This window comes from Sparus aurata, chromosome 4 (genome assembly GCF_900880675.1).
Source record: "Sparus aurata chromosome 4, fSpaAur1.1, whole genome shotgun sequence".
NCBI classification, from domain to species: Eukaryota; Metazoa; Chordata; class Actinopteri; order Spariformes; family Sparidae; genus Sparus; species Sparus aurata.
In genome coordinates this window covers 26,830,369-26,843,284 of record NC_044190.1, presented here as the reverse complement: position 1 = coordinate 26,843,284, position 12,916 = coordinate 26,830,369, and the positions used below count along the sequence as shown (strand labels likewise).

The window sequence follows — 12,916 nt, the reverse complement described above, 5'->3', positions numbered from 1 at the left end:
AGCCATTACTGCTATTCTTAGAAACATTTGAATTTATAGGCCTGAGGCTTGTAAGTATTTAAGAATCCATTAAAAAGAACAAAAGGGGGGGAAATGGGTAGAAAAATAAAATGTTCCACTTCTGGAACAGACGGGTGCCACCTCTCTCATGGTGAGTATACTCTATTAATCTCAATAGACTGTAATTGCCAGCACTTAGTGTTAAATGTCAAATTAACATTTTAGTCTCATTTTCTGCATTAATTAATCTTCAGAGCCAGTCAGATTAAGTAGATTGTTATGAAGATCATGCACTTTAACTCTGATAACAGACAACACATTAATCAGGTGTGCTTGTTTTGATTTTTTTATTTGTGTCACCTAATTTTGAGAATGACCTCTTCTGTAGTTTTCTTGTTACAGTGACATCAAGGCCATAAACATCTAGTCCATTGATTCAGAGTAACCAGATACCAAAATATGAAATTAAAAACAATAATTTGTTATTATTGTATAGCTGTTATTTACCAAAAGAATTATAAATTGACTAGAATAAACTTTAACTTTATTACATGTATTACACTGTATGTCCTCATAGCTGGCTATAAACCCTATAAACACTTTTAAAGAATAGACAGTTTGCTTAACTGGCCTAAAAAGAGCAGATTCTCTGCATCAGTAAAATGTTTGACGAATTATTGAAATTACTGAAAATATTGAAAATACTACTACTATTAGGTCATATAATTGAAATGCATAAACTGCTCATTAATATAAAAGTAATGCTAAAATACAAAAGGGTGTTCTTCAACCGAATCCTGACCAGCCTGTGAGAAGGAAGCGCTGGAAGTGCCGGAGTTGCTGTGAGACTCATTTTAAGAACACTGTGTTGCTCTGAGCACTGTCTTAACTCCTCAATTCTTTATTCAAGAATGACATGAACATACATATTTTAAAAGAATGCCCCTTTGTGCTCTACAAAGAGAGAAGAGCAAAAAATAAAATAAGTTTTTAATTATTTAAAAATCACACAAACACACACAGGAACATCGTCTTTCTTCTTGAAGCTGTGAAAGACATTAATGAATCTACAGAGTATATAATAGGGCCTTCAATTCTCTTTATGCTGATACATAGGATACAGACTTTATTACCACAAAGAAAAAATGTGAACCAGTTTTTCCCAGCACAGCTCTCCATGCCTCTCCATGCTAGGGGTGGATTAATGAACAGGCCTTCCTGGCTCAGGTCCAGGTGACTTCGTGGTCAGAGGCCTCTTTATGAGGTTATTACACATTCTTTGTTGGAAAATCAAAAAAGCTCAGTGAAAAGTAGAGGTGACCTGATCACATTTACTGCTCCTAACGCTTTTTTTAGATAATTTTGTCAATTTTCACAACATAATACAGGAGCATTATGCAAACTGAATTTAGCCCAACATTATAGTTTCACAGTTTGGGAAAGGTTTAGACAGGCTCTCTTTATCCCTTCATAAAATAATGAAGTTCAGGTTCGGTTGTAACATAACAGCAACAAATGGGAGGTACAGTATGGTTATCGACAAGAAAGTTGCTCATGATATTCAAAATGAGACAAATTATGTCACAGTTGGTCCATGTCTCCATGCCAAAGCTGTTTCTAGTGAGTTATGACTCAGACTGTATTTCTTCACAAAAACAAAGCTATTAATTAGGTGGACAGTGCCACCTATTGTCCAGTCACTAAAATGACAAAACATCCGTCAAGTACATTAACAGAAGAAAATCCCATCCAATGTGGCTTATAGTGCTGAGTGAACCACGTGGCTGCATGTTGACACAGCACACACCTCTACAGGACCACCACAGCACTCCAGATTTGTTCTGTTGCTCCAAGTCAAATAAGTTTTTTGTTAAACTTCAATGTATTTAATTCTATATTCACTTATTGTATCCATTTCAATATACATCTTTATAATACATTGACAGACACACAGTAAAGCATAAACATGTAACACACTTATGATCTATTTGCTAAATGATGATGCAACAAATTATAAATAATCCCAAAACAGTTTATTTTAGAAAACTACTTCAAATGGAGAAACTGAAGTTACACATTTTGTTTGTAGGTCCTGTGTTTTTTCTGAGGACTGTTGGATGGGAAAGATCTTAAGGCTGTAATAATTAGCATAAAAGGGCATAAAATAAAAGCATTACAGCCTTTTTATCTATTACATGAGAACTTTAAACCCTATTTTCTAAATGTCACTGTCTCTGTTGTTTATGATCTCTGCCTCTGGAGGGCAGCCTAAATCAGGAGCATCAAGGACCTTTTACTTGAAACTATCCCGGTTGCTCTTCAACAATTCTAAGATACAGAGAGAAAACAATATTTTATGTTTATATTTGTCTTACTTAAGATCAATGTTTGAACAACATGTCAGATTCACATGAGATTGCATGCAAAGACAGTGAGATTTGCACAAAATACTTTAAGTCTTTCATTTCATTGAATTATCATTAAGGGGAAAACTCAAGATGTTCCAGACTTTTCTCAGCTACACTGCTGTCAGAGGGCTTCACACACAGTACCTCCACAGGGACACCAATGGCCCTTTGCTTCGCTTCAAAGGTCAGCAGCAAATCCTTGTGGGCCTGCCAGATACAATTTGTTCATGTATAGGTATGAAGTTTACTGCACAAACAAACTACAAAAACAGATTGAACATCATCATTTGTTCAGGAAGCAAATGAACCACTAACCTTGGAAATCTGAGCTTTTTTACATTGTAAGTTCTTGATGGTATTGTTACTGACATCAAGGTTTTGCTACAAAACAAAAAAACAAGTTTCTTTAGTCTTATACAAACAGTAGAACAGTGTGCGTTAAACATACAGTGTAACTTACAAAAGGGGGATATACAACAGTACCTCAACTTTGTTTGTGACCCCACTGAGGGAAGTTTGGTCCACGTTAGACGCAGAAAGCACCAAACTCAGCTGAGCCTGTGTCTTCTGCAGATGGTCTGACAGAGTGTCCAGCTGCCTTTCCAGCAGCTCGCTCTTCACACTCGCTTTCTGCTGCATCTTCTGAATATTCTGAGAGAATTTCTCATACAGCTGGTCCCTTTCCAGCTGAAGCTGCGTTACACGTACACAGGAGCACATGTGCATGTGCAGAAACAGATGCAAGAATGTTGACACCCACACATAAATGCCCAAACGTGCACAAAGAATATGGCTCACGTCCAGGGTGCATTTGATAATATTCGACTTTACCTTGCTGAATCTATTTCCCAGCACCTCATGTTCCCATTTCAGATCATTTAGCTGCTTCTTCTTGACCTTCTCACTGGTGTCCTGTCAAAAACAGTGTCACAGCTTAAAGATCATGCTTTTGTACAGTATACCACAAGTCAGTTACTGAGACACATGCTGCACAAGGCAGCACTTAAAGGGACTGGTAGCTCCAGATAGTAGTGTGCAATTTGCAACAGTAAACTCAGCTTTAAAAAATCAACATTAACACCAACTCTTGTCATTCCTTTGTAGCTCAATTTCTTCTCTTTTTCAGTGGTTTCCTCCACAGCTTTTGAGAGAAGCTTGGCAAGACGTTTGTTATCCTGCATGACAGGGAACAGGTCCTTTTTCTTCTCCTCCTGTTTTATCGTCATGTCCTCTATTTGTTTCTAAGAAAAGCCAATGAAACATGACTGGATCAAAACAAATGCTGCAACAATTTGTCATACACGTGTCACACACATTTCTAGAATCAGATATCAAATTGATTAACATTGTTATGAAGAAATGCATCATCTTGGAGGGTGTGATGGGCTTTTTCTCCGCACTAAACAATTTATCAATTAATTGTGAAAAATAATCAGGGGACTCGCCAATAATGTAAAGAATCGTTAGTGGCATGCAAAACATCTCAAATATATTTGATGTCAATTTGACAAGGATGCTGACTGTGTCCACTTATACCTTCACTGAATCATTCACCATTTCCATATCCTCCTGCATTTGCTTAACGAGCACATCAGCGTCACTGAGAGCTTTGCTGTGGTCTTGTTGAAGAGCGGCAATGTAGCTGTTCCAGTGATCCTCTCTCTCACTGAACTTGTTTTTCCTCATGTTGTCAAGCTCTTGTAGCAGCAACTCCATCTTTTTCTCATACTTGGCTTTAATTTCTACACAAATAGCAACACAGTTATGGCTCCCGTTTTAGATTTGGATAGCACAGTATGATGAATTCAACTTAAAATGTGATGAGTTATTTACCTGTGAGCTGCTTCTCCCAGGTGTCTCGTGTTTCAGACATTTCTTCATCATGTTTCTGTTGAGACGACAAACAAACTGGTGTTTGCAGCATTGATGCTAACTTGTTGAAGATACATCAGGTTAAAGAGAAACATTAGATCAACAGATCTTTAATTGTAGGGGAAAAAAAATATTAGGTGTGAACTACAAACCAGTTCAAGCTCCTTGACAAGGTCTTCAATGTCGAGCTCCTGCAAGTCTACCATGATGACCTTCATTTCCTTATGAAGCTCAGTCTCTAATTGTTCTTGCTCTTTCTGCACGAGCTCAGTGGAGACCAAGCCATCTGCTTTCAGCTCAGCAATTGTGTTCTCTTTCTCACACAGGAGGTGCTTCATCTTCTGCTTATACACCTGGTGGGGAGAAAGAAATCAACTAGCAATATAAAATCGATTCAGCCATTAGATCTGTCCCTGGATAATCTATCTATGCCAGCGAATGTGCCAAAAGTCTGGTGAGCATTCCTATGGTTATGGGTAAGAGTGCACTCTTATACCTGCTGAGAAACTGGGAAATGTATTGGGCAAAGTTTCGTCAGACCTATTTTCACAGGTTTGACTTTGGAAGGTCAACTTAACACAATAACATAATCATGACACCAATTTTTTTAAGCATTCTGTGATTGACAACAAAATAGTATGTAAAGACCAGCTCCATTGAGAATCAAGTTTTAAACCTCGTTAACCTTTAAAATTTGTGTTTTTTATATTACAGAAGAGATGTATTGAGCAAAATAACCAGTCAACACCATGGCTGAGCATTTCTGCTTTTGAGCTGTTTACCAATGACAGTCTAAAAGCACAGATTCAGAGAGCCGGGGTTTCATCTGTCACAAACCTAAGGAGGCATTCCATCTCATTAACATAATGTTGCAGGGGAGCTAGCTGTACTCAGAGAAGTCAGGTGTGCAGATGTAACCTAATATCTGTATTTTGCATTCTGAGTTTCTCTACTTGTAAAAACTGCAGGTACATTCCAGCTGCTGTGGAATGAGGATGGGGCTAGAATTTGTGGTAATTTGCATATCAATAGAACATTGCATATGTGATGAGGCAAAGTTGTACAGTTACATCCAAGCTGCTCTAAAGCCACGTAGGATTTTTTTCAGGGGTAAAACCTCCAAATATGTAATTGTGAGGAACTGAGAAGAGTTTTCAGCAGTTTAATTAATGCCAGGACAGGGACTTTAAGTAATGTCTAGGATGCTGATAAAAACAAAATTGTGGAATTTATTGCTTGGCTGAATTGCATAATTTACACTTTAAATTGACTTTTGGTTGGTGTAGAAGTTCAATAATATACTGAAAGTTACCTATTTCATCGGATATATATGATTGATGACAATATGAGCACTCAGGAATGCTATCACATGATTTCTTTCCAAGTTCTGAGGAAACATTGAGAGGACAACTTTTACAAGCCAATATAGAAATGACTGACACAAAACGGATTGAGCGATACTGAGGGTGGCAAAGGATACACTAATTGTGTTCTCATTCAGTCGAAAGAGGTTGAATGTATTACCTGTATCTTTATACAGGGTAGTCACATGGGAAATTCTAGCCTGTGAGTTTGGGTGTAGCATACCTGTGTATTAAACTTACCCTGATATCTACTAGGTGGCGGCGCTCATCCTCCTCTATGTCCTTATCTAAATTTTTCTGTTCAGCCTTCACCTCCTCTAGCTGTCTGTTTGTGATCTCCCAAAAGGTGCGGATCTTGTCCCTCTCCAGCTGAAAGTAGTTTCTCTCCTCCCTCTCTCGATCCAGCTCCTCGCGAAGGCGCACAATGTGCTCTTCCAGCTGAAATCAAAATGTGTGTTCACTGTGGGAATATTTGAAGCAGGCGATGTATATGTCATCTGCGGCTCTGGGAAAAAAGTCTAAGATAAATTATTCCAGTGATGACTTTTAGGCTGTCAGGGCTAAGAGACTACACATTTGTAACACAAGTCTACTTTAACACCTTGGTGGCTGGAGCTTAACAGACATTATAACAAGCAGAGAAGCTCTAATGAAAAGTTGCTCCGGGAGTATCAAGTGTTTTTAGAACTTGACGCATGTTGGGAACCACAACTCAGGATGTCTCAGCCTGTGCTGCATTTATTTGAACCCTTCTTATTAAAACTTGTCTCTTGGGGGTCCCACCCCAGCTGTATGGAAGTGAAATACTGACTTGATGAAATGTCCCTAGAGGAGGCAACCTTTCTTTCCTCCTGACATCACTGCACACTTTCAAACACACATAAGTGTTTAACTCTGACCTGCTCCTTGGACATCTCCTCCTTGGTAAGGCCGTCTATCAGTGTGGGCGTCGTTGCCTTTGCTGGCTTTTTACTTGAGCTTTTTCTTTTAGGCGGCTGGACAAAGGTCAACATAATAGAAATAAGGTTAAAATTGCTTCCCACTGGCAACCTGGAGCGTTTCTCTAACATAGCATTTGTGGCAAAGTATCTAGTCCGGGTCTTTGCATCTCGTTAATGTAATGATAATAAATGAGAAACACTTAATATCACGCAAATATGAAATTCACACACCGAAACACAGCCGCTGCTAGGTAGCTAACAGCTAACGTTAGCTATGTAACGTTAGTGTAGATAGCTGAGTGTGAGGCCACAAAGAAGTTATGATGAATTAATATAAATAACATTTGACTCACCATTGCAAATACTGCGCAAATAACACGCAGTCACATGCGGTGTTTTTTAATCGATGTGACAAGCTAGTATAAAATTAGCTGGCACTTGGACTCAGAAGTTATTCCACTTTTATCTCAACGCCGTCTCAAACATATGTTGCCATAGCAACACCCGCACGCTGTCAAATCAGAGGCGTAACGAAGACATGGCCCGCCCTACTCGGTCTCTGATTCGTTTATATTTATAAAGGGGGAATGTCATTGGTCAGGACAACGGTAAGAATATCAGAGTAAGCCAATCAAATACAGGGTAGGGCGGGTCATACTACGCCATCCCAGAAAAACATTGACAAGGGAAAAGAAAGCGTACATGTGAATTGTTCTATCAGCTTTACTTTTCAAGCTCCTCTTTTTAGTATTTATCAGCAGTATATAAACATTTAATACTCACGCAACTTTTGATGCACATTAGGTTGTTTTGTTTTGGCTGTATTCATGTATAAAGTATACATTTTGGCAAAGGTGGGTTTTTTTTTCCTTCTTTTGAATTTCAACCTCTCTCAGGATGGCAATGTCAGTCCTAGAGTCCACCACTGTGATGCAAACTAAAATAAGACAGATTTCCATTAAATCTTATGCAGGTGTTCCTGTCCCCTACAGAATGAATTTTATTAACTTTGCTGATCCTTCTGACTTTTCTTCTAGTGCAACCATCGGGTAAAAATTTTAATTTCTCCAATACATTAGTTTATGAGCAAAGACTTGCATAACTTCTGACATTTCAATCAGCCTCAGTTGTAGTGTTTTGTGCAAATTAGCATAAATGTTAGCATTAAGCTTAAAGTACAAAGTATGTAATAAGAGAGAGTAGTCTCACGGAGCTGCAGGCATGACTGTAGATTCATAGTCTTTGATTTGCAAGTACTTAAGTGGTAAGTTTCATGCATCTGATATATCGGTATATACATAATTAAAATCAAAACTAGGAAAATTGCAGGCTGAGGGAAGATTCACGTGAGGACCAGAATTCAACCTCACACACATTAAAATCCAATCAATAGTCCTGTAATAAATACTTTAAAGCATCGTTATTATTGCTGACACTGTCAAAGAAGTATAGATTTAAAAGTGACGCTGCAGTTTGTTGTGTCATATTGGATTGCATGATATTGCAATATGTTTGTAGTAGTTTGCAGTAGTTTACTTCTGAATATTTGAATGAGGTGGACACAAAATTCAAAATCATTTCTTTATTATCTTTTATAATCACATAACTATGTAAAAAACAGACAACTATGTACATTTCTGGATACAAAAAATATTTACTTTAGTAGTGTTGACACAGGAGTTCATGGTCAAACATTGAGCACAGGGATGTCAAAGAGGTCACAGAGGCCTTCACTCTCATCCAGATTACAAGCGTAATCCTGTTCAGATGGGGCCGGAGATAGACGGAGTAGCGGAGAAAGAACTGAGAAGAAGAAGTAAACACATGATGAACACAAATATACTGCAAATATGACATGAAGTCAGAAATAAATGCGCTTACCTTCAGAGGTCAGGAGCTGTTTGATTAGATCTGCGTTCATCAATTCTACGTAATATGGGAAGATTTTCTTAATCATACATACATATACAGTAAACATTTTGATAAAAGTTTAATGAACATAAATAATTAAGGAACTCAAGAAACAACACGAACCCTACCTTTGGTGGGCTGTAGTAGGTCCTCCAGTTCTTTCGATAAATTTCTCACTGGAAAAAAGATTTTTAAAACAATAAATGTAAAAGCGGCAGACACACATTATTGTCCGACCATATAAAAAATAACCAAGACGCAGAGAACAGACACTGCAAACAGGAAACCACTGATAACATATAACTGATAAAACATTTTTATTAGTCACTGAGGGAAGAGCTTGAGGTCTGTGTTATTTCCACCTCAGTTCCGATAAGAAGCACTAGCCATGCTTTAATTCAACATTGAATTTACTGTTTTATTTGATTTAGCAAGTTAAATGCACATCTCATATTTTTATACTGTCCAAATTACTGACTCTGGTTTCAGTGTCAAGTTGTTAATGCAACAGCATGTTTTGTATGACGTTTTGTTCTTCATGACCTCTCGATTCAAAGCAAAGTCCTTATCTCAGATCTAGAGTTTGGATCAATATGGAGAGGGGTTCGAGCTGAAGCTAAAAGGGTATGTGAGGTTTTTTTATCAACAAAAATGGTCTTCAGAAACTGTACAAGCTCAAATACTCACATCCAGATGCCTCAGTTCTGTTCGGCTCAGGGTTTCTAACTGTTGATGACTCAAGACGCTGCATGTTCTCCATTGCTGTCCGTAGAAAACTGGGGCTATATCTGGCGTTGGCAGGGGCCTGACATGGTGTAAAACTGCTTTCTGTCACATCTGACATGGACATGGCCAACTTGGCTCTTCGTAAAATGTCTTCAGGCGGTGGGACTGGCAGTACGACAGGAGCAGAGCTGACAGAGAGTTTGTTAAGAAGCACGACATCTATCGGCCCATTGATGCTTTTCAGGTGGATCTGGTACTTTGCCGGGCAGTTCTGGACCTGACAAAGGTGTATGAACATAGTAAATCATCCTCTAATAAAGCCAAAGAACAAAGTAAATCAGGTTCAGGTGATGCAGAACTTACAGCTTTAGGAATGGGAACATCTAGCTGTGTGCCAGATGGTGCTCGTACTGCTAAAAGAGTGTGGCCTGGAGAAAAAGGAGACAGAAAATGTTTGTTAAAACACAATAATTTAGTCCAGTCTTTGCATATTTAAAAAAAAAAAAAAAAGGAAATTAAGTCTGTTTGTGTTTACTTTGATCAAAATATTGCTCTGTTAAGTGCCATCGTTCTACAGCAGTGTTTGTCCAGCTGTGCTGACATTACTCCAACTTGGAAAATTCGCTGATTCGACAAAACATCAGCTGATTCTGAGCTGCAACGTAGTTTAACTCTGCATCTCTGATATTCAGATCTTAAAATTCTCAATGAAGAATAAAGTATGTGGACTAAAAGTCTCAACTGTTTCAAGTTTTGATACATTTACGAAGAAAAAAAAGTTATAATCTTGAATCTCTGAGTCTTCCTCAAAGAAATGTGCTTAGGAGATATTTTTGAGGAGTACTAGGATGTGTCTTTCACTGCAACAGAATAGGGAAATGATTTTTATACATTACCACTGAAGCAGTTGCAGATATCTTCATGATTCACATAAGTCAGAGTTGACTTGAGTTAAGGATCAATTTGAAATATTGTGTTAGTTTGAGGAGAAACATGATTCTGTCTGTGTGTAGCACAGAGAGAGATTTTTACAAGAATTACTTTTGCCAAGTCTGATCAAAGAATAAACCACAAGGAATCTGATCAAATCTGAACAAAATTCAGTCCACATTTCATTTACAGTTTAAATTTAATTCTTATATCCACATTCGTTTCTGCATTGTTTTCTTTGTCTTTTGTCAAAAGGATATTTGCTGCAGTCTTCTGTTGTGTTCCTGATGCTCTGTTCAACCCAGAATTTCTGCTGGTCCAACATCTTTTCTCTCTGCTCCAAATCCTCCAGCTCAGACTTCAACTCCATTACTTTGTTGGATGACTCAAGTGCATTTGATCCAGGCATTGAACCACTTATTAAGAAAAGAAGACAAGTATTATATTATAAAACATTTTTTACCCTGCACATTCATATCCAATTTCAAGCACACAATGCAGGGTTAAAAACTTACTTCCACTTTACAATGCTTTTGGAAATTTTCATAATCAGACCAATGCCCTCCAGCACATTTGTGATGTCGTATATACGCCTTTTCTGCCCGACAGCCAGGATCCTGACAGCCTGAAAGAACACCAAAAAAATGATCCACGTATTATGATCTAGGTGTGTCAGGGGATCAGCTTGCCAGAGGTACTGAAACATTTGGAGATCACTTACAGTTGATATTGAAAGTTGATAATACACTTTCAGAAACCAAATCAAGCACTTAACACAATCATAGGAATGCTCAATTTTGATAACATAAAGCTTTTGGTTAAATGCACCTATTGACAATCGCCTCAGACAACAGCTTCTGCAACATGAACGACATATAGTGTTGCTTTGAAGAGTTCACCTAAATGAACACTTAACACCTAAATGTCACATCATATACAAATCTGAGGGCTTTAGTTCGTAGAAGAGCTAAACTGCCTGAAGTTAACTTTTTTCTCTTGGTCTCACATTTGGTACCAGAACCAGAAATACATTTAAATACATTTATTATAAAGCATCCCAAAGTAACACAAAAATAATTCTTATTCCCTGTACATACAGTAAGCACCGAAATTCATGAGAAATAAGACGAAGAATTTTATGTTAAATAAAAAAATGTGTATGCGTTGTCTGGAGTGTGTAGTCTTTATCCAAGACTATGACATTAAACACATTGGAAGATCCATGTAGAAGAGATGTTTTTATTCATAGTGCACTCATGATGAAACATCTGCAGGGTTGTGTTCCGTGTCTGTTGTGCATGTGACTGACTAGTGTCAGCTCACTCACGTCTTTGATGTCCAGCACTCCGCCCTCAGCTTCTTGTAACAGGCGGACGAACCTCGTGGCGAGCAGGTTAAGGCTCCTCGTACTCCGGTGGCACTTGGGGATCTGTTCTGGCATGGGGGTGTCCCTGTCTGGACTGTGTGGGCTTCCTTCAGGATCCATTCTGCTGGACGTGAGAGGAAAACAAACATGGGAGCGTCCAGAATTTGCGGTGCTGTTTCAAACATCTGCCCAGAGTCTGCTTCTCACAATCATACAGGATTCACTTCGACACAAATCTAGACAGACTGTCCTGCTCGGGTGTTCTTGAGAAATAGTCCTTGGATTTGAAAATATGATGTTAAAAACAACTTTCACACCGGGTCGTTTCTACCTACCGCGGATTTATTGTGAAAAGTTTGTACCGGAAACACTAGCATTTTGTGTACATTTTCACTCCTAGTACACAGCTAATGTTCATTTTAAACAGCCTTTACGTTATTGTTTACTTTGGGCTTTTTGGAAAAGCGCTGAAACATGCATGCAAACATACTGTGTACGTGACCTCAATGCCAAGCTTGGTATATATGATAATGCATTATTGTTACCTGGAGCGTTGTAGGGAGCAGCGGAACAGAGTCTCTGCCGAGGGTGCCGAGCTAAAGCTAACGTTAGCAGTCTAGACGACGACAACCGTTGGTACTTTAACTTGAGAAACAAGTTGAGACGGACAGGTTAATTTATCTTTGGTGAATTTTTAGGGTTAAGCCAATGTTTACGGTTTAGTCCAAACTTTACTGGTACTCCTCCCCCCTACTGATATGAGGCGCGAGTTTTTCCGGTAGTTGTTCATACGTGCCTTCACAATAAAAGTCCAAACTGACCAGAATAAAATCCTCCGGCACTGAAATGATACAACTTCATAAAAAGTAATCATGGAAGAGGGATGAACCCAGTTGTTGATTTTATATGTATTCCATCTAAATTAAAGGTGCACTATGTAGTTTGGAGGAATACATTTTTGTCAGTAGAGAAAGATCTTCATTGACTGTTTTTGTGATGCCTTAAGAAACTACATAGCCTACACAAACTCTTTGGATCTTTCTAAATAAACAGTCTAACCTTAAAGGACAGCATCATGTCATACTGTTGTACTTTGTTTATATTTGGCGGACCCTGCCACCTTTCTAGCTCTCAAGCTGTGTTCTGGGGAAGTTATTTTCCTCTGAGCTGAAGCTCAACTTATTATGACCAGCTTATTTATTCAGTTGAGAGAAATATGAATACTTTTGAGTTTTGTATTATATCCTAAAAACAGGATTATTATAATTATTATAACCCTATAAACAGCCCCCTTCCACAGGAGACTTGTTAACATGTCACAGCAGGAAAAGCACAGGTGTTAATAATAAATCAATGATGGATGAATTCCATGCAGCTGCTTCAGTTTCAGCAAGTCCT

The 12,916-nt window shown here is 38.3% G+C and overlaps 2 protein-coding genes across 4 annotated transcripts; both read right to left on the bottom strand.

Moving 5' to 3' along the window:
* Nucleotides 1-885: 885 nt before the first annotated feature.
* Nucleotides 886-7,099, bottom strand: drc4 (dynein regulatory complex subunit 4). Of its 2 annotated transcripts, XM_030413486.1 has the most exons (12): nucleotides 6,939-7,099; nucleotides 6,544-6,639; nucleotides 5,885-6,082; nucleotides 4,433-4,633; nucleotides 4,242-4,296; nucleotides 3,945-4,150; nucleotides 3,494-3,649; nucleotides 3,240-3,320; nucleotides 2,892-3,101; nucleotides 2,724-2,789; nucleotides 2,553-2,615; nucleotides 886-2,328 (listed from the first exon to the last, which is right to left on the bottom strand). In XM_030413486.1, exons 1-12 carry the CDS (start codon nucleotides 6,939-6,941, stop codon nucleotides 2,320-2,322), a joined length of 1,344 nt encoding a protein of 447 aa, XP_030269346.1. In that variant the 5' UTR covers nucleotides 6,942-7,099; the 3' UTR covers nucleotides 886-2,319. The 2 variants fall into 2 exon arrangements, with proteins under 2 accessions (XP_030269346.1, XP_030269345.1); XM_030413485.1 differs by having other exon boundaries at nucleotides 974-2,615.
* Nucleotides 7,100-8,219: 1,120 nt separating this feature from the next.
* Nucleotides 8,220-12,320, bottom strand: LOC115580782 (transcription factor E2F4-like). 2 transcript variants are annotated; one of them, XM_030415427.1, is made up of 10 exons: nucleotides 12,064-12,320; nucleotides 11,480-11,642; nucleotides 10,668-10,777; nucleotides 10,413-10,568; nucleotides 10,119-10,162; nucleotides 9,586-9,650; nucleotides 9,184-9,499; nucleotides 8,625-8,672; nucleotides 8,467-8,511; nucleotides 8,220-8,388 (listed from the first exon to the last, which is right to left on the bottom strand). In XM_030415427.1, exons 2-10 carry the CDS (start codon nucleotides 11,636-11,638, stop codon nucleotides 8,273-8,275), a joined length of 1,059 nt encoding a protein of 352 aa, XP_030271287.1. In that variant the 5' UTR covers nucleotides 11,639-11,642; nucleotides 12,064-12,320; the 3' UTR covers nucleotides 8,220-8,272. The 2 variants fall into 2 exon arrangements, with proteins under 2 accessions (XP_030271287.1, XP_030271288.1); XM_030415428.1 differs by having other exon boundaries at nucleotides 11,480-11,639.
* Between the last annotated feature and the right edge of the window lie 596 nt (nucleotides 12,321-12,916).